Source organism: Manis javanica, chromosome 14 (genome assembly GCF_040802235.1).
Source record: "Manis javanica isolate MJ-LG chromosome 14, MJ_LKY, whole genome shotgun sequence".
Taxonomy (NCBI): domain Eukaryota; kingdom Metazoa; phylum Chordata; class Mammalia; order Pholidota; family Manidae; genus Manis; species Manis javanica.
Window position 1 is genome coordinate 28,527,894 of NC_133169.1, and position 23,188 is coordinate 28,551,081.

General features: G+C 34.8%; 1 protein-coding gene across 6 annotated transcripts in view; it reads right to left on the bottom strand.

Annotated features, from left to right (window-relative positions):
• Positions 1 to 23,188, bottom strand: part of KCNT2 (potassium sodium-activated channel subfamily T member 2) — a 451,692-nt gene that overhangs the window by 189,999 nt on the left and 238,505 nt on the right. For all 6 annotated transcript variants that reach the window (XR_012125235.1, XM_073221980.1, XM_073221978.1 and 3 more), the window contains one exon: positions 12,343 to 12,451. Coding sequence is in view for 5 of the 6 variants with exons in the window: in XM_073221980.1 (XP_073078081.1) it covers positions 12,343 to 12,451 (109 nt within the window). In the remaining variant the exon portion in view is untranslated. The remainder of the gene's footprint in view (positions 1 to 12,342; positions 12,452 to 23,188) is intronic.

Here is a 23,188-nt window from a genome sequence, read left to right on the forward strand (position 1 = left end):
TTTTAAAAAGTCAAAGTGTTAATAATTTCAGAATATGAAAAATCTATATAATTCACTGAGAGAATGTTGGGAGCCGGGGCTATGTCCCTTCCCCCACGTCTGAACGCAACATGGGAAAGCACAAGCTTGAGAGCAACTGGTGCAGTCCTTGGAAGTTATCTGCTCACAAAAACATATCTTGTCCTTGAAGATGAGCCAAGACTCCTCACTCTGAAAATAGGGAGACCTTGAGGATGTGTGAAAACACCTCCCCCACCCCCAAAATGGCAAACTCCCCACTTCTCTTCCGGGTCCTCCATCCCCGCCGGCGCCAACCAAGACCCAATCACCCTTCTACACCTCCCCGCCGGCGCCACCTAAGGTCCAATTATCTCCTGACCCACCCCTTACTTGCTACTTGTATAAATTGAGCCTGTAAACAATAAACTGTGCCAGCTTGATCAGACATCCTGTCTTGCTGGTCGTTCTTTGTGTCCCTTGCTTGTTTCATTTCTGCAGGCGTCTCCGGCTACGCCCCACGTTCGTCCCACAGCCGGGACAAGAGAAAAATGGTCACCTCTATAAAAATAAGGGTGCAGGGATCTATTTTATATACCAATGCACACACAAATTGTAATAGATACATAAAAATGTGCAATTCACTTAATAAAAACTGAACATAAATGAACTATAGCAGCATAAAATGAACTATACCTCCCAAAAGCACTTTGGGGACAGAGAACATGGATTCAAGGCCTGGCTCTGCTGCTTAATATGGCACCATCAGCATTTTACTTAATATATTTGTGTTTCAGTTTCCTTATCTGTAAAATGGCAATAATAATAGAATCTACCTGTGGTAGCCAGCTCCCAAAAGGACTCTAATGTTTCTCATACACTAATATTCATATTCTGTGTAGTTTCCTCCTACGCAGGATAGGGCCCGTCTGTCTGACCAATAGGATACTGTGGAAATGAACGGCGTGACAGCCAAGGCTGTGTCATAAAAGACAACATAGCTTCTGCCTTGCTCGCTCTGGAACCAGATGGTCTGGGGACAGCCAGCTAAGGGAGAGCACTCGAGCAGTTCTACAGACAAGTCTGAGAGGTAAGAAACTGAGGCCTCCTACCAACAGCCAGCACTAACTTTCCGACCCTGTGACTGAAGAGTGAAGAACCTTGGAGCCGACCTTCCAGCCCAAGTCAAGCCTTTGGATAACCACAGCCCCAGCTGACATCTTCACTGCAACACCATAATACCCTGATTATTACTGCTCTCAAATTTCTGATTCACAGAAATTATGAGATAACAAATGTTTATTGTTTATACCACACAGTTTTGGAGGAGTCACACAGCAGTTGATAAGCAGTATATTACTTTACAAAGATGTGATGAAAACTAATTGTTAATCTACAAATATGTTCTAGAAAAATAGTCCTTGTACCACATAGTAAGCACTATATAAATATCAACTGCCACTACAACAACAATAATATAGTTCTTAAATTATTTTTAATTCAACCAAGGGGCAAAAGTTAAAAGGAATATTGCCCATCTATGCAAAAGTAAGTTATTCATTTATAGGGAATAAATTGGCATTGTGTACTAAAAACCATAAAAATACAAATGCCATTTAAATTACAAATTAAACTAGACAATCACCTTAAGGCTATTATCACAGAAGTTCATGAAAACCTCCATTATGAAATCGAGCTTTTATTTATTTTGTTTAGCTTTGGACAAAGCCTAATCTCAGTAAACTGAAAAACTAAGAATGTTGAATAAACATTTCAAGGAGAAAATGTTTTCACCAAAATTACTAATCTACAATTTCAATGTACTATAAATTTCATTTTCTTATTTTCATACACATAAACTTCCAAAATTTGTTCGAAATAACTTAGCTAATTACATTCACCTTCGTGTTTTTAAAAAATAGCTACCACTTTTTAAATTGCCTATTTTTTCATTCCTTACTGGAAGCTGAGTTAGCATTTTCAAGAAGGAAGTAGCTATTAGCTGATGCATTTGTTTTAGCCATTATGATCTATTATACAAGACAGCTTGGTGGTTTAAATGAGAACTTAGCACCAATAAAAGTTATTGTTATATTAAAGTATTAAATGATTTGGTTGTGGGTTTAAAATAAAACAAATGCTAGTTGCACAGACTCATAAATTCATATAGATTAAGTTTTACTTACATAATGATATTGCAGTTTGCACAAATTATTATACTCTGCATAAACATAACCCCTAGTCATAATTAAGTGAATAATATGTTCCCTGTTTAGAAACAGCCATTCATACATTTTTATGGCATTAATTATACTTATAATTTGGACCTTGTGGAAAAAAAAGGTGAAAATGTAAAATCTATAAGTACACTAAAAGCAACCATCATCAACAAATTCACCTTCTTGCTAGTATTAAGTTTCTATATAAAAATGAAATTTAATGTGTATGAAGAGTATTACAAAATTGTACCCTACTTCAAAGAATTTCATAGCTCCTCTATTTCGTTGGTACTGCTCTGTTATAGTATAATTTCTAATAACGACTTAGGGTTGGATAATACGTTACACGTACCCCATCTTATCTATCTCATATATCTATTCTCATATGGCTAGATTTTTTGCTTCTTTCTATAGTTAGTCTTATAATAAATAAAATTATAGTGAATGTCCTTCTATTTAAATGTGTACAGCTCATGCTATTTCCTTGTGAAAGCTTCATATAATTGCATAAATAAATATTGTTTGATGTCTCCATCCTTCTTGGATTTCTGCATATGTATTCTTTTACTACTTTGTAAACTATATGCATTCATACCCACCTTCCCTATCAAGGAATTCCCAATATTACCTCCTGAGTGTCATTCTAAGAATATACATTTTAACATGACATTTTTCTGGAAAAAATTAATGATGTAGAAAAAAATTACAGGAATCTGTATTTAGATTTCTCATACCCCTTTTCTGTATCACTCCCTCTCCTGTAGAATTATTTCTTACTACATGACAATGGAACATTACTTGTATATTGGAAAGCTATTTGTGAGATGATAGAAAATATATATATTGGTCTCTATCTCCAGTTCCTGCACAGAAGTCCTGAAACCCTTGCAATTTCCAGGGTAATAAGAGCATCAGGAGTATTTTATTGCTCTAATTTGTCCTTGACTCCACCCCTCACACAGGGCCTCTATAGCCCTTAAGTAATTGGAGAACTAAGACCATCCTTTATTCTACTAAACTGACTTTGGGTGGGCTCCAGGATGACACCAGAAACAGCAAGCTATGACTGGTACCTTCACATTTTCAGCTCCACCCATGTTCTCCAGAAAGGGGAGAAGGGCTAGACATTTAGTGATTGGTCATGTGTATATGAGGAAGCCATCATCAAATCCCAGTAGTATGGCATTTATAGAGCTTCCAGGTTGGCAAACACATCCACATGTTCAGAGGGCGATGCACCCCGACTCTGTGCACAGATACTCCTGAACTTGGTCCCCTCCCAAACCTCACCCTATGTCTCTCTTCACCTGGCTGCTTATCTGTACCCTTTATGACATCCTTTAATAAACTGGTAAAAATAAGTAAGAATCTCCTTGAGTTCTGTGAGCTGCTCTAGCGAATTAATGGAACCCAAGAAGGGGGCTGTTGGAACCTCTATCCAACAGCAGTTGGTCATAAGCACAGGCAACAACCTGAGGGAGGGCAGAAGGGTGGGTGCGATCTTATGGGACTAAGTTTTTAACCCGCAGGGTCGGATACTCCATCCGGGTAGTGTCAGAATTGAATCGAATTGCAGGAACCCCTGTTTGTATCTCAGAGAATTGCTTGGTGGGGGGAAACCTCTACACATTGCTGTCCACATGTGAGTGTTCTTATTACTGGTAAAAGGCACAGGAGAGAGGCACGGTGGGGAAAACTGGGTTTTCTCCTACACAAGTAGAAAAACTATGTTTATTTCCTCTTCACTATTTCATATATTTTTGCATATTTCTATTATACTGAATTATGGTATTTGTTTTAACATTCTTACTGAGTATTTTACGTTCTTAAATCTTACAGTCTGTATACTATAGCAGTATGAGTCAGGCGAAGCTCTGTGCTTATCCAAAGCTAAATGAACATCTAAGCAACTATAAATCAGTTAACTTCTATAAGACAAGTCATATTAAATGTGATGATACACAAAAAAGAGATGAGAGTTGCAAAGAAAACAGATTCTCCCTCTTTGCTTCCCACAGCCAATCAGTTATTGTCTACAGAATATACCCAAAATGACTCTTGAATCTGTTCTCAATCTCCATATCCATTATCACCACTTTGGTTTGATTTCTCAGTATCTCTTAGTTGAACAACTATAATAGAATCATAAATACTCACTCTTAATGAGGTTCTTTCTGTCCTTTTCACTTCACTCCATATTTACTCTGTAGTTACTTTGTTACCTAGATAAAATTTTATATACCTGTACCTAAAATTTTCATTAGTCTCTTATTACTACACTAACAACATTCCAATTCTTTAGTAAAGAATTCACAACCATACACAAACACATTTGTGTGCAAATTATGTCCTTGGGCAGTATGATTTGAGGCAATGTCAGATAAACATCCCACTACAATATTGTCCATCTCCAATTTCTAGCCATCAGAGTATATCATTCTTCTGAAGTTAAAAATCATATTTTAAGAGACTGTCTTCAATACAGAAGTAATTACTCCAGGGGTGAGGGTATTAAATTAAATCATGAAAACTTCTTATCTAGAATATGTCCATCAGATTTATTAACTTCATCAACCAAAATCCGATGAGACTAGAATATAACGGGAATCATGAAATTTGTATAGATGGAGGATGGCAAGGGCATGGGAGGAAGCTTATAAGGTATAACTGAAGCTGTATGTAGAAAAAAGCACAGTTGAAATGGTATTCTTGGGCTGTATGGAAAAACCTACTAGCTCAATGGTTATTAAAGGATGAGTGAGAGGTAAAGAAAATGAGGAAATCTGTCATTGGAATGGACAGCTAGTTCATCTTATTCATCATGTGTTTTCAATGAGTAAATGAGAGTGAAAGAGAATATATTTGGTCTTCTTTATAAAGCATTGATATCAAGAAACTACCTCACAGACTGAAAAGCATGTCTGGGATATGATAAAATATGTCTGGCACTTTCCAGAGACTGAAGAAGAAATATGCTAGTTTGGTTTTCTAAACCATGAAATTGAGTCTTTGAGAACATACAACCATAAAATAAATTAATGGAGGAAAAAAACATATGCTCTGAGTTAATCAAACTATAAATGGTTCACAAACAATGGCCTAAAATACCTCCTGTACAACAGCAATTTCATCAAGTGCCAAAGAGAACAAATAGGAAAGCTGGTTTTGTTACTTAATAGAACTAATATTAAATTTTTAAAAGCTACAAGAAGGAAAACAAGTTATTGATATTTGTTAGGAGGAGCAAAGTGTAAAGATGTATTTCACTTAAAAATAATTCATACCAATGTTGTTGTTTTAGTTTTGACTGAATGGACCATGGCTCTATAAGGAGTCAATATTCTAGGAAGTTGTGTGATGTGAAGAGTATATGGGAATGCTGCAGACTGTGGATACTACTCTTCTGTAAATCTAAAATTATTTAATTAATATTTTTAAATAACAAAGCAAATGTGATAAAAAACAAAATAGTAACTTAATACTAAATTGTGAATTACAGTTATATGAGACATTTTGGGGAAAATTGAAAACATTTGAAAATGAACCAGACCCATGTGATTATTTAACCCTCTTAGGGGTGAAAATGTTTCTGTGGGTATATAGAGGAATGTTATTCTTGGGAAAAGCATGTTGATAAAAATGTGCGTGTATGTGTATGTATAAACAGATTAAGTGAATGTAGAAAAGTATTAATCTTTGAATACAAATGGAGGGTATACAGATTTTCATTTATCATTTTAATCCATATGATTTTGAATTTTGCAAAGGAAATAAAAGGGGGTAAAAACAAAAAAAAATTAAGACTTTCCAAATTGTGCTGGTTTTACACAAACATGGCTTTATGTTAAGTGGTTTCTAATGATCTCCACAAGGCAGGAATCAGAAAATATTTCCATCTAAAAATGGAGAATTTTCAGTTTTGGTATTTTATCTTGAAAATATAGGGATTCAAAGCATTCTGTTCTTAAGTATATTGTAAGAATGAAGTTTAAAATGATGTCCATTTGGGTGTTATATGAGAAATGAAAATATTATTCAGCATGAAAAACTCATACCTCACCACTTAGTGGAAGTCAAGCCTTTGCACAAATATGTCATTTAAAAACAGCTAAGATAATTTCCAATATTTATATTGCTTGGAAATATCTTTACATTCCCTTCTTTGGGCAGGAAAAAAATGAGGCATTGGAATGTCCAGTGTTTCAGCTGACCTGGAATAAGACCTCCAGTTTTAGTCAAATCATTCCTCCAAGTTGTATGATTGTGTGTATTTTAAACAATACTGTTTTTATAATGGAAGCCATGACTATCAACTATGAGAAAGATACGTGTTTGTACAGTATTGTTAATATTAAGAAGTACTTACTCTTGCCTAAATTTTAAACGTTTATTGCAATTGAAATCTTTTTTTCTTTAAATTCACAGAAGTAACTCGTACTGTTCTAGTATAATGACTCATTCTTCCAGGCATGTTTTAGTTGTGTAGTAGAAAATATTTCATTCAGTTAACACTTTACTGATTGTGGTAGGACTCTTCCTTTCATTCACCAACTTTAATTCAAGTTCTGTTGACTTATAAAATATCATATTCAAACCATGGAAAATAGAATTCATAGAAAATTCACAAATTCATTTACAAACCGCTTTTTATATTCTTTACTCTTACTTGTGGGTAAAAACTTAAAATTTTGATTATAATGTCTTCTTATATCTGTTAAAATAAAGTGGGAAATTTTCATAGGACCCTTAGTTAAAAGATAATTAGTTGACCAAAAAACAAAGGAAACTGCATATTCACAGATGACCTAACAGTTTATTTAGGATTGAGGATAGAGTGGTAACCTAAATTTAGTAATTGAATTACTCATATAACATGGATTCATCTCCCAGTGATATTTGGAGTAATTTTATCTGAATGGAAGACAAATAGCAAACTTCTTTTAGAGTCAACTGACTAATTTGAGAACACAGTTTATTTTTTAAGTTTATTCAAGGGTTTTCAATAAGAGTTATTTTTCTAGTAAAGTACATTTTTTTCCTGTTTAGTGGGTTTTTTAAAATGATATTTGGAATATAGAATGAAGAAAGAGATATATATTTGGTTTTATTCTTATTAAAATGTGGGCTACATGCAAATTTGGGCTTTCAGGAACAAATCCAAAAATTGATCAACCGTCATGTTTTGCCTTTTTCATCATGGTTTTGCCACTAAGTGGAGACAATTTATGAAGGGCTCAACAATGGGGAGACATGGTCTTTTTTCCATGTTATTTCAGATCAGATATTTGACCTTGAAAAGGGCTTTACTAGAATCGCTAGTCCCACAGGAGGTTAACAGAGAATACAAGATGTTATAAAATCACATTTTCCTATTAATCATAACTATGGAATGTTGTCATTTTTTTCCTATGTTGCAGTACAAACTGTCACTTCTATTTCTCACATATGGAAAAGAGACTTAACATAACCAAAGCTATATTAATTACCATTCAACTTTGATTTACAGAGGTTGACAAAAAAAAAAAAATCATCCACCAGAAAGAATCTTTTAAAAATGATGAGGTTGTAAATTGTTGGCATCAATGTATTGAAAAGAGGAAACTAGTGACACGGAAGGTATGAAGATGTGGCTGCCTGTTATACACACAAATGGCAGTCCCTGTTGCAAATGAGCTGGGGAATACGAAGAGCAGCAGTAAGCTTACAGACACAGCTTGTGAATACCTGAGAGAAACAGAAAGGGGAATGTTTTGAAACAGTCTAAGTGAAGCATGATAGCGGCACGGACTAGGGTCGTGTCAGTGGGTAAGCCTGAGATATTCAAGGACTGTAACCTATAGGACTGGATGGGTTGGATGCAAACAGCAGAAGAACAATGTGTGGGTTTTGCTTTGGGTTCTACATCGATGATGCTGGAAAGAATGGGGAAAAAGCAAATTTTCGGTCAGGGAAAATTAATAACTATTTCCAGATACCATCATTTGAAACAGCTATTAGAAACCTAATAGGAACTATTGACTAAGCAGGAGAGACCCAAGACTGGAGCTCAGAGTGGATATTGAGGGAAAGATTTAATTTTGGAAATCATATAAATGGACAACCTTCCCTTAGGAAAAGATATTTAGGGAGGAAAGAAAAATTCTCTTGAATTTTTGTAAAGAATCTTATGTGGATTATGACCATTTTATTCCTCACTTTCCAATGTTTATTCCTTCCAGGAACATGCTAAGTAAAAGTGGTTTTAGCAGGAACCCTTGTTTGCACCTAATCTTAAGGATAGACTTTCAATATATGTTCATTAAATATTCTTTTTTCCTGTAAGTTATCTTGTAGATAACATTCCTTAGGTTAAGGAGTTCTTGTAGCTTTCTAACACTTCTTTTTTTCTTTTTCTTTTTTAATTGTGAATAGATACTGAATTTAATTGTGAATAGAGACTGAATTTCCTCTCAAATGCTTTTTGTTTGATCCACTGAAATCACAACAGTATTTTCTCCTTTTACATGGTTATCTGTTTCTGGAATAATTTCAACTTTGTGGTGATATATCATTTATTAAATACACTGTTTTGCTAATATATATTTTTCAACTGCATCAACTCAATTAAATTGGCCCTTAATTATCATTTCTAATACTATCCTTAATGAATTTTGTTTCAAGCCTATGTCAGCCCCACAAAATGAGGTGGGTGGACAACTTTCTCATTCTATTCTCTAGAAAAAATATGCAAAATGAGAAGTATGTGCATTTTGAATGACTATAGTAATCTGTTTGTAAAACATTCTGGGAAATCCTCAGTTACTTTTCCTGGAAACAAAGATAATACAAACCGGTTAGGAAGATGGGAAATGGGCGCTCAAGGTCAGTGAGGATCATCAGTCTGGGAAGTACCGATTACTAGTGGCTGATGTTCTTTTGAGTATTTTTTTAATCATAACAACCCTATAGATTAGTTTCTCTTATTATCTTCATTTCATATACTGAAGAACTCAGATTTTAGAGAATTTAAGAAGCCTGAGTCATACAGGTAGTATAAAGTAGAATGAAGATTTAATCAAAGATGGTCTCATTCCAGAATTTGCAATATTAATCTCTGAAAATTTTATTTTAAAAGGACAAATTAATGAAAGTAAATTGTTTTTCTATAAATCTATTTGAGTTTATTTTGTTCTTAAGAAATTTGCCTGATATAAATGATCAAATTATCTGTGCAGTATTTTTTTATGCTATTGAGTCTCATAATTTTTAGGATACTTGGTTTATATTGAGAAACCTTTTATCATAACTATTATTCTACTCAGGATTTTATTCTTTCTCTCTTAAGACGTAAGATGTTTACCTCCCTCTCTTGAAATGAGTATGAGCAACAAAATAACAAGCATGTCTGCTGCTGAAATCATGTCTATATGGACTTTTCCCTTGTGAATATAATCAAGGTATGCATTATTTTAATTGTAATAGCATAATAATAGTACAATATTTAACTCAATAGTATAACAAATAATTTACTGTAATGAAAGACTATTCTCATTTTGCTCAGGAGAACAGGATAAATAAATGATCTGAATGGTAGACCTGCATAAAGTAATAGTTGCTAGGTTGCTACATTGTCTTTGTTTCTAATATTTTATATATTCACAATTTGATTAAAATTTCCATTCTTCATTTTTTAAAAACATGGATTTACTTTTAAAAATCTATAAATTGTAGTCATTGTAGAAGTTTCACAATTTAGGGTATATTGAAGAGGCTATTTAAATAAGTAGAAATAAAAAATAAAAATAACTCATTTCCTATCTTGTGGTAATTAGATATGATATTTAACATGAGAACACAAAGACACAAATATAATGAATATTACCAAATAAATGTGGTTTAAGATTAAAGCAATTATTACTTTATTATGAAAATGATACGAGTTATCTATTGCTGGGTAACAAATAAATACAAAACTTAGGGACTTAAAACAACTGAAATTTTATTTCTCAAAATTCTACACATCAAAGCAAGTCATAAGGCCAGCCCATATTTAAGGGGTGAGAAAATACATTTCAGCTCTTCATGAAATAAACTGCAAAGTACCATCAGAACAGGACAGACAAAGGGAATATGGTTCGTTGGAGGCCATTAATTTAACAATCTACCACACAAACTGACAGTTTGATAAACTGCTTCTTTGAAAGGTAAAGGCCATAAACTTTTTAACTTCATTCTGAGATATAAAATATATTATAATGGTTTGAAAGTCTCATATATCACCCCAAACTGTTTTTTATGGCACTTGAATGAAGATAGGACTCTTTCATCCTTTTACAATATAAAGAGAGCCCCTCTGAGATGTTGTAATCTCAGCCATAAAAGAATACAGACATTATTAAAAGGAATTTCATCAGTTGCCATAAATGAGAAATATTGAGATAGTTATTGCAATAAAGCTTTTAAATATTCATCAATTTAAGCGAGCTGATCAAAATAATGGTAAAATAAGAATATTAAAAAGAATCAATGCAAATAGTCTTTGTAATTTTTTGTTTGTAGTAACAGACTTTTTCAATTAATTTTATGTATCTGTTGTGAGGATAACAATGGCTGGCTGGCTCAAGAACAGAAAAAAGAATCAGAGTTCACTCTGAATTTTAAGACATTCCAAATTACAAACTGTCCTCTGAAACTACATATTGTTTTAAGATCCACATTCAATATCCATTTACTGAACACCTGATCTGTTTCAGACACCATTTAACCCTTACTTCTGATCCTAGCCAATGGAAAAGACACAGCATGTATATTATGGCCATTTAACAGGAGAGGAAAATAAGCCTAAAATACTAATTGGCCTACCTAAATCTGAAGTGGTGGCACTCAAATTTAAATTATTTTTAGGAATTCTACCTAATGCTTGACGTCATTACTGCTTTCCTTAAATTTTTTACCATAGCAACATTATCAGGTATGATGAAAGCTTTGCAAAAATATTCCTTTTGCTAAGTATAATAAGAATAAGGCAGCTTATTTACAAAGAGCCTTTAGATAAACAACTGACAGTTCCTGAATATCAATTACATATGTAACAGGAGTATTTACATGTGTTTTTCCATTTGATTTCACAAAGTCCTTCACAGAGGAGGTGCTGTTATTTTTAATTTTCAGTGTAGGAAAAAGGCTTAAACCTTAGCGCCATTTAAGCTATTTAAATCAGATTCTCTGTGATTAGTACTTGAAAAGAAAACTTCCAAAGAGATACTAAAATGCAGCCACTGATGTTATTAGTAGCAAGTCTAAAAGATAAAAGAGCAAGTTGAATAACAATAACTTCATTATTTAAAAATTTCTTATTGTTTATCATTTTTAATTTAAATATCATACTAATAGGCAAGTATTTTAGGATATGTGAACAAATATTCTGAAGGAAATACATTTTGCAAACACAATTAAAATCATTTACATTTTAAAGAATCTTGAAGCTTTAGACTATTAAGGTAAAATACAACGTTAAAAAACAAAAAAAGGTGTATGAATTACTACCTGGGTCAAAATTAGCAACTACAGAAGCATTTAAGAAAATAATTCAGTGTAATTTTACTGTTCAATTTCCTAACGTTTAAAGTATAATCTCATGTGAATAATTACTTTAAAAACAATGCCACCATAAAAAATTCACGTGTCCTTCTCTTGAACTGTTTCAAAATCTCTGCCAAATTAAATCTATTTAAATATACTTGGATACATTTTGATATATTACTCTACTGAATGGTAAGTTTATATGTATATTAAATCTATAGCAAGGTATTAACTATGTTTAAATATATATATAACAATAGATATAGCATTTGAAACCTGTGTCTATATTATGCCCAAAAGTATCAGTGCTAGTCTAGGCTTCCCAAAGTATCCAGTAAATTCAGTTTCCAAAATCACTAAGTTATATAAAAAATAAAAGATTCACAATAAAACATTATTTTGTCACAATTTGGAGTAAATTCTTGTATAACAAGTAGATGATAAAAAGGAAACCATTCTATTCTATAAATTATATTAATTTGCTACTAACTTCAGAGACATAACTCTTACTACCATAACTGGAGCTTGAGGTAATTCAAAGTATTTCATTTGAAATTAAACTTACCAGCAAATTTTATATGGAATTTATTTTCAGGCTTTAATATCTGAACATACAAAGGGCAATTTGGAGCAAAATCCTTTACAGCCCATGCTCTCAAAATTGTTTGGTGGTCCTGAAAGGAAAAATATCAAAATACATGAAATAATTTGTAAAAATTATAATATATAAAGTATAAGTCATGAAACAGTGTGTTAAAAAGTCACATCCACTGTGCAAAATTAAACATATAAAAAATTCATTGTGAGGACTTATTTTTAAAGATATTATTTCTACAAAATTAGCAATACCTAATCCAATCAGTGCTAATTGCCAGCACTTAAAAAAGTAGCAGAGATTAAGGGGGGAGTCTCTTGAAAAGCTTAAAAATAATTTTCCCAGAAAATAGATGAGGGTCAGAAGGCTTCAGAAATACAGCACAACAAACAATTTGTATTAACAGTTTCCATGGGAAAAATTATAGTTCTATACTATTTTTCACATGCTTACAAAGATTGGTAAAAGGAGAACAATTACAGTGAGTATACATTTAGAAAACACATTTTACTTTTTTAGGTAACAGTGAAGGTAACAGGATTTTGACTGTATTTGTGTGTGTGTGTGTGTGTGTGTTAGAAGAGATCAATAACTCTCAGATATAAACATAATTGAAAAAATTTATAAAGATGCTAAGACTGAGAAAGGGAGAGAAGATCATGCCAAACATGAACTCTTACACATAGTGTCAAGCCATAAATTATTATTAATTAACTGACTAAATCAAAGTAATAATTAGAGACATAGACCAGGATAGCTAACACATTTTGACAAAGGAAGTAAAAACACATTCAAAGACAACACTATCCATATGGTAAACGTTACCCAAATGTGGCTGTTTAAATTCAAATTAACTAAAATTGAGAATTCAATTCCTCTGTCACACTAGCCACATTTCAAGTGTTCACAGCCACATGTGGCTAACTCAAAGCTATATTGGACAGTGGGGCTATAGAGCATTTCCACCATTGCAGAAAGTTCTATTTGACAGTGCTGTTAGGGAAAGAAAAGGAGGATTAAAAACATAGGCAGATATGAGAGAATGTTTATAGAGTGCAGAAATATTTTGTCAATGACTGGTGACTTTAAATTGCATGAAAGTTGATGAACAGTAAACCAGCATGCCTTAAGTAGACAATGTGCATTTTCCAGGCAAACACTCGAAATATGAACATGAACCTAATAAGATGTGATGGCTAATTTTATGTCAACTTGACTGAGCCCCAGGGTGGCCACGAAGAATAAACATTATTCCAGTTGGGTGGGAAACCCCCAGAAAAGGGACAGATAAAGAACAGAAACCACAAATTCTGTGTGTAAATGTATAATTGACCGACCTTTGAACCATGCATGGGGCAGAATGAAAGCATACTCAACTGAGACGTGTATCACTGCCAACTGTGAGGGTGGTAAGAGTTTGCATTTTGAGTTGAACTAAATCAACTGCTGTGCTAAAACAAGAAAATCAGCACTTGGTGGGAATATAAGAACACCCAAGTCTCCATAACAAATCCAGAATGCATTGCAAAATATATTAAATGCCAGGAAAATGTGACGTATTTTCATGGGAAACAATCAAAACAATATCCAATAGACATTGGCCTCTAGATGTTCTAAATGCTTGAATTATCAGACAAGGACTTAAAGCAGTTACTGTAAGGTCTGATGAGGTAAAGGAAATAAGCTTGTAATCAAAAAACACTCAGTAGAATAATAGAAAATATTTTTAAAATTAAAAGCTAAAATATCTGAAAAATATTACTGGATGGGCTTTGAAGTAGAATAGAAACAACACGGGAGTCAGGAAACTTGAGAATTTATCCAATTTGAGAAACAAACAGAAAAGAAATGGAAAGAGAAACAGAATTCAGTCACATGAAACAATGTAAAAATGTCTTACATTCTGTAATTGTATTCCCAGGAAGAAAACAAGAAACAGAACAGAAAATGATTTGAAAAAATAATGGCCAGAAACTTTCAAATTTTGCAAAACAAACACATAATTTTACAAGTTCTCAGCCAATCCCAAACTACATAAACAAAAAGGTTACCATACCAAAGCACATGGCAATCAAATTATTGAAAAACAAAAATAAAGATAATATTTTGAAAACAGCCAAAGAAAAACAGTCATATAACCAAGGAAATTCATCTGAAATTATGGAAACTAGTTGACGGAACAATACCCTGAAGTTCAGAATGAGGAGGAAAAAAAAATTAAGCCAGAATTTCATATAAAAAAATCCTTTTTTATACCTTCATAGAAAAAAAACTTAAATAAGGGACTTTTCAATTACTGGAATCTAAGAACATATTTTGCAATCAGGATTGTACTACAAGAAAAGTATAAGAAACTTTTTTATACTGAAGGGAAAAGACTCAAAGGAGAAGTTAAAACTTCAGAAACCAGGGAGGAATATCAGAAATGATCGATATTTGAGTGAACCTAAAAGATTATTTTTCCCCTTAATCTCTTGAAAATACACATACCTGTATTAAAAAAATGTGCAGTGTTGTCTTGTGGGGTTTCAAATTTGTGAAGATAATTTATATCTGACAACTGTAACATACAGGACAATAGAAGAAGAATACATGCAAAGTTTCTCATTTTAACAAGTTGCTCAATATTAATGTGAAAAGTTAAGTTTGCATAGTATAATCCCTAGAGCAGATATTAAAAAGTTCAGGAGGTATTTTTAAAAACAATAGGCATATTAAAGTTTAATTCCCAAAAAAATTTTTAAAAAAGAAAGAAAAAAGTTGAATCCCCAAAAGAAAAAAAATCAAATAATAAAAAAGTAAGAAAGCAAAAACAAGGGAACAAAAAAATGGTGGGGTAAAGCAGAAAATAATTAAGTTAAACCTACATTCAAGCATATAAATGATGATGACATCAAATGTGAATGGACTAAACATATTAAAACATAAAGAATAGCAGAAGGACAAAAAAGGTTAAATGAAACTGTAAAATCTATTTAGGAGACATGTATTTTAAAATATGAAAAGTGACTGATAGGATGAAAGAAGTAAAATGAGCTTTAAAGTCACAAATGCTAGCTCTAATCTCACTCTAGAAATTACAAACTATGTAAATAGAGAAAAGTTACAAGACAAATCAGATTCCTGGGATAGGAGGTTTGATCAAGTTGTAAAATGGATTAGAAAGCATGCTCTTCTTATTTTACTTGACCCTTGGCAACAGTGGCAACACGTACACCACTGGCTCCCTAGAATGTTCTCTGACACCATGTTCCCGGTTGTCCTTTGACCTTCTTATCCCAAATTGAACTCATCTTCCTGCTGGTAATTCTTCCTTTTCCCAGAGATGGATACTCCCAAACACCAAATTCTAAGCTTCTCTGTCTCCCTTTCCCCTGTATTTAGTCCTCAAAGCCTGTTGAAGATGCCTTCTAAACACTGCTCTCATATGTCCCCATCTCTCCCACCTCACAGCCACAATTCAGCCCAAATGACTGTCACTTCTGGCTTGAAGTAAAGTCAGCAGCCTCCAAGTCAGTCTGCCTATGTCAAGTTTTGTATATATTCTTTTACTAATTCTGCATTCTTATTAAAATAATATCTTATTATTACCCTTTGGATCTAAACTCTGATCATTGCATACGAGTGTTTAAAATATTACAGTGGTTTTATTACTCTTAGCATCAAGTTCAAACTTAAAAAGGCTTGCGAGGCCCTTATTAAAATGTCTCCAAACTAAATCCCCACCCTATTCTCCATTGATAATGAATTCTCCACTCTTGACCTTTAGGAATTCTGACATGGAATGATTTGCCTGGAACCACTGTCACTTATTCTAGTCCTTTCTTCTAACCGAAGTTCATTGCTGTTTTTGCCCTATTATAACATTAACCCCATCTAATTTCTAAAAGTTGATCCCCATTAAACTGTAAGCTCAATGAAAAAAAAGGCCATGTCTATATTTTATTTACACTAAGCACATCCCTAGCACCTATCATTTGCATTTCACATGTGAATAAAACATTTATTTCATAGGAGATATAGAAGCATTGAATAAAATAATGTGAAGAACATCAGACACACAGAAAGCATTTATTTAGTAAGCATTATTTAGTAAGTATTTCAATGCAATGGTTAAAGAAGGACTCATTCTAAAGGTCCATAGTTCTTCCTGGTTTTGTTCATGCATCATTCCCATCAACATATAACAAACATCTATGATTCTGTGAGTGGAGCATTAAGTGAGGAAATGGAAAAGAGATCAGTATATTATGTCACATGAAATAGAAAATATTTTCCTAATACAGATAATAAAACTGTCACAGAAACAAGATTTTTAATTCATTCTTCTAAAAGCAGAGGCTAAAATTGTTTTTTTTTTTACTTTCCTTGCTGAAAAATTAATCCTTAAATAAGATATTCTTTATTTAATTATAAATCAAAAGTAAAAGTATCTACTATGACAACTTGGAAATAAACAGCCTATAAAATAATGGAAGATCAGAGGCGGAGCCAAGATGGCAGCGTGAGCAGAGCAGCAGAAATCTCCTCCCAAAACCACATATATCTATGAAAATATAACAAAGACAACTCTTCCTAAAATAGAGACCAGAGGACACAGGACAACATCCAGACCACATCCACACCTGCAAGAACCCAGCGCCTCGCAAAGTGGGTAAGATACAAGCCCCGGCCCAGTGACACCCGAGTGCCCCTACCCCCAGCTCCTGGCAGGAGGAGAGGAGTCAGCAGGGAGGGAGAGGGAGCCCAGGACTGCTGAACACCCAGCCCCAGCCATCCAGACCAAAGCGCAGACACAGTGTATGCGCAGGGCCCTGGATACTAGGGAAACAGGGCAACAAGAACGGTCAGTGGGGGCATGAGGCTGGCACCGGAGAATAATGAAAAATGAGTGGCCATTTTTTTTTTTTTGGCGGGTGCTTTTTGGAAGTCTTAAAGGGGCAGGGTGGGACACTTAGTCCAGAGGTAGGGAATCTGGGGATCTCTTGGCACTCTAATCCCCTGGGCTGCAGGGAACATGGAGGCCCCTTACAGAGATAAATAGCCTCCCAGCCGCTCCCCCTCCAATGCGACTCCACGACTTTGGAGGAGCAGCACGAGCCAGGACACACCCACAGTGGAGATAAACTCCATAACAGCTGGGCAAGAAGCAGAAGCCCTGTCTGCACACAGCTACCCAGCACAAGCCACTAGAGGTTACTGTTCTCCCAAGACAAGAAGGCCACGAACCAGCAAGAAGGGAAGTTCTTGAAGCCATCACTCGTCCCAGCTCTGCAAACTATTCCTATCACCATGAAAACACAAAATTACAGGCAAACCAAGATCACAGACAGACCAGGGAAGGAGACAGACCTAACCAGTCTTCCTGACAAAGAATTCAAAATAAAAATCATAAACATGCTGACAGAGATGCAGAGAAATATGCAAAAGAAATGGGATGAAGTCTGGAGGGAGATCACAGATGCCAGAAAGGAGATTACAGAAATGAAACAAACTCTGGAAGGATTTATAAGCAGAATGGATAAGATGCAAGAGGCCATTGATGGAATTGAAACCAGAGAACAGGAATGCATAGAAGCTGACACAGAGAGAGATAAAAGGATCTCCAGGAATGAAACAATATTAAGAGAACTGTGTGACCAATCCAAAAGGAACAATATCTGCATTAAAGGGGTACCAGAAGACAAAGAGAGAGGAAAAGGGATGGAAAGTATCTTGGAAGAAATAATTGCTGAAAACTTCCCAAAACTGGAGGAGGAAATAATCAAACAGACCACGGAAATACACAGAACCCCCAACAGAAAGGATCCAAGGAGGACAACACCAAGAAACATAATAATTAAAATGGCAAATATCAAGGACAAGGCAGCTAGAGAGAAAAAGGTCACCTATAAAGGAAAACCCATCAGGCTAACATTAGACTGAACCTTTGGTAACCACGAATTTAAAGCCTGCAATGGCAATAAGTACATATCTTTCAATAGTCACCCTAAATGTAAATGGACTGAATGCACCAATCAAAAGACACAGAGTAACAGAATGGATAAAAAAGCAAGACCCATCCATATGCTGCTTACAAGAAACTCACCTCAAACCCAAAGACATGTACAGACTAAAAGTCAAGGGATGGAAAAACATATTTCAGGCAAACAACAGTGAGAAGAAAGCAGGGGTTGCAGTACTCATATCAGACAAAATAGACTTCAAAAAAAAAGAAAGTAACAAGAGCTAAAGAAGGACACTACATAATGATAAAGGGCTCAGTCCAACAAGAGGATATAACCATTCTAAATATATATGCACCCAACACGGGAGCACCAGCATATGTGAAACAAATACTAACAGAACTAAAGGGGGAAATAGACTGCAATGCACTAATTTTAGGAGACTTCAACACACCACTCACCCCAAAGGATAGATCCACCGGGCAGAAAATAAGTAAGGACACAGAAGCACTGAACAACACAGTAGAGTAGATGGACCTAATAAACATCTAAAGAACTCTACATCCAAAAGCAACAGGATATACATTCTTCTCAAGTGCACATGGAACATTCTCCAGAATAGACCACATAATAGCCCACAAAAGGAGCCTCAGCAAAATCCAAAATATTGAAATTCTACCAACCAGTTTTTCAGACCACAAAGGTATAAAAGTAGAAATAAATTCTACAAAGAAACCAAAAAGGCTCACAAACACATGGAGGCTTAAAAACATGCTCCTAAATAGTCAATGGATCAACGAACAAATTAAAATAGAGATCAAGGAATATATACAGAAACAAATGACAACAACACAAAGCCCCAACTTCTCTGGGACGCAGCGAAAGCAGTCTTAAGAGGAAAGTATATAGTGATCCAGGCACACTTGAAGAAGCAAGAACAATTCCAAATGAATAATCTAACATCACAATTATCGAAACTGGAAAAAGAAGAACAAATGAGGCCTAAGGTCAGCAGAAGGAGGGACATAATAAAGATCAGAGAAGAAATAAACAAAATTGAGAAGAATAAAACAATAGCAAAAATCAACGAAACCAAGAGCTGGATCTTTGAGAAAATAAACAAAATAGATAAGCCTCTAGCCAAACTTATTAAGAGAAAAAAAAAATCAACACAAATGAACAGAATCAGAAATGAGAACGGAAAAATCATGACAGACTCCACAGAAATACAAAGAATTATTAAAGACTACAATGAAAACGTATATGCCAACAAGCTGGAAAGCCTAGAAGAAATGGACAACTTCCTAGAAAAACAAAACCTTCCAAGACTGACCAAGGAAGAAACACAAAAGTTAAACAAACCAATTACAAACAAAGAAATTGAAATTATAATCAAAAAACACCCAAGAACAAAACACCCCAGCCAGATGGATTTACCTCGGAATTTTATCAGACACACAGAGAAGACATAATACCCATTGTCCTTAAAGTTTTCCAAAAAATAGAAGAGGAGGGAATACTCCCAAACTCATTTTATGAAGCCAACATCACCCTAATACCAAAATCAGGCAAAGACCCCACCAAAAAAGGAAATTACAGACCAATATCCCTGATGAATATGGATGCAAAAATACTTAATAATATTAGCAAACTGAATTCAAAAGTATATCGAAAGGATCATACACCATTACCAAGTGGGATTCATTCCAGGGATGCAAGGATAGTACAACATTCGAAAATCCATCAACATCATCCAGCACATGAAAAAAAGAAAGACGAAAATGACATGATCATCTCCATAGATGCTGAAAAAGCATTTGACAAAATTCAACATCCATTCATGATAAACACTCTCAGCAAACTGGCAATAGAGAGCACATACCTCAACATAATAAAGGCCATATATCATAAACTCACAGCCAACATTATACTGAACAGCGAGAAGCTGAAAGATTCTCCTCTGAGATCGGGAACTAGTCAGGGATGCCCACTCTCCCCACTGCTATTTAACATAGTACTGGAATTCCTAGCCATGGCAATCAGACAAAACAAAGAAATACAAGGAATCCATATTGGTAAAGAAGAAGTTAAACTGTCACTATTTGCAGATGACATGATATTGTACATAAAAAAATTCAAAAGACTCCACTCCAAAACTACTAGAACTGATATTGGAACACAGCAAAGTTGCAGGATACAAAATTAACACACAGAAATCTGTAACTTTCCTATACACTAACAATGAACCAATAGAAAGACAAATCAGGCAAACAATTCCATTCACAATTGCATCAAAAAGAATAGAATAAACCTAAGCAAGGAAGTGAAAGACCTATACCCTGAAAACTACAAGTCACTCTTAAGAGAAATTAAAGGGGACACTAACAAATGGAAACTCATCCCATGCTCGTAGCTAGGAAGAATTAATATCATCAAAATGGCCACACTGCCCAAAGCAATATACAGATTTCATGCAATCCCTATCAAATTACCAGCAACATTCTTCAATGAACTGGAACAAATAATTCAAAAATTCATATGGAAACACCAAAGACCTCAAATAGCCAAAGCAATCCTGAGAAAGAAGAATAAAGTAGGGGGGATCTTACTCCCCAACTTCAAGCTCTACTATAATGCCATAGTAATCAAGATAATTTGGTACTGGCACAAGAACAGAGCCACAGACCAGTGGAACAGACAAGAAACTCCAGACATTAACCCAAACATATATCGTCAATTAATATTTGATAAAGGAGCCATGGACATACAATGGGAAAATGACAGTCTCTTCAACAGATGGTGCTGGCAAAACTGGACAGCGACATGTAGGAGAATGAAACTGGACCATTGTCTAACCCCATATACAAAAGTAAACTCAAAATGGATCAAAGACCTGAATGTAAGGCATGAAACCATTAAACTCGTGGAAAAAAACATAGGCAAAAACCTCTTAGACATAAACATGAGTGTCTTCTTCTTGAACATATCTCCCCAGGCAAGGAAAACAACAGCAAAAATGAACAAGTGGGACTATATTAAGCTGAAAAGCTTCTGTACAGCAAAAGACACCATCAATAGAACAAAAAGGAACCCTACAGTATGGGAGAATATATTTGTAAATGACAGATCCGAAAAAGGCTTGACATCCAAAATATATAAAGAGCTCACACGCCTCAACAAACATAAATCAAATAATCCAATTAAAAAATGGGCAGAGGAACTGAACAGACAGTTCTCCAAAAAAGAAATACAGATGGCCAACAGACACATGAAAAGAAGCTCCACATCACTAATTATCAGAGAAATGCAAATTGAAACTACAATGAGGTACCACCTCACACCAGTAAGGATGGCTGCCATCCAAAAGACAAACAACAACAAATGTTGGCGAGGTTGTGGAGAAAGGGGAACCCTCCTACACTGCTGGTGGGAATGTAAATTAGTTCAACCATTGTGGAAAGCAGTATGGAGGTTCATCAAAATGCTAAAAACAGACTTACCATTTGACCCAGGAATTCCACTCCTAGGAATTTACCCTAAGAACGCAGCCATCAAGTTTGAGAAAGACAGATGCACCCCTATGTTTATCACAGCACTATTTACAATAGCCAAGAATTGGAAGCAACCTAAATGTCCATTGGTAGATGAATGGATAAAGAAGATGTGGTACGTATACACAATGGAATACTACTCAGCCATAAGAAGAGGGCAAATCCTACCATTTTCAGCAACATGGATGGAGCTGGAGGGTATTATGCTCAGTGAAATGAGCCAAGTGGAGAAAGAGAAATACCAAATGATTTCACTCATCTGTGGAGTATAAGAACAAAGGAAAAACTGAAGGAACAAAACAGCAGCGGAATCACAGAACCCAAGAATGGACTAACAGGTACCAAAGGGAAAGGAACTGGGGAGGATGGGTGGGTAGGAAGGGATAAGCGGGAGGGAGAAGAAGGGGCATATTAAGATTAGCATGCATGGGGGGTAGAAGAAAGAGGAAGGCTGTACAACACAGAGAAGACAAGTAGTGATTCTACAACATTTTGCTATGCTGATGGACAGTGACTCTAAAGGGGTTTATAGCGGGGACTTGTACGGGGAGAGCCAAGTAAACATAATATTCTTCATGTAAGTGTAGATTAAAGATAACAAAATTAAAAAAAAGAAAGAAAGGAAAGGGGGATTACTCCCTGATAGGATAAAACTAACTGTAAATCAACGATTACTGCATGCTTTAAATATCCTTAATTTTGATCACTTAAAGGGTGTCAGATGATCAGCTATGGAGGTACACTTTTCTGATAATATTCCTTTCTCTTAATAAAAAAGCAGTTCCTGTGTGGTGACCTCCAGTGAGTTCTACACAATGGTATAAAGGGCATATCAAAGTGTGGGCAAAGGGCCTGTTTGTGTTTATACAGAGGATCAAAGCCTAATTTGGCTACCCAGAAAATGAACTAAAATACGATATGAAGAAGAACTTCCAACATCAGCACTCTCTGGAAGAGTCATACCAGAACATGATCATCAAAAAACCTCAACAAAGAACCAGGCGATGCTGCAGTTGTAGCTGCATCCATCCCACCAATTCCTGGACTTGCCATTGGAATGAAGAAGGAGATATCTGAGCGGGCCTGTGCTTTCAGTAAAACAACAAATTTGACTGGATCTATACTGTTGGAACTCAACCAAGAATTAGGAGAAGTGCAGGTTGTAGTGCTCCAAAATCTTACAACTACAGACTCTCTACTGTTAAAAGAACATATGGGATGTGAACAGTTCCCAGGAATGGGTTGTTTTAATTTGTCTGATTTCTCTCAGACTGTTCAAGTACAGTTGGACAGTATCCATCATATCATAAACAAATTTTC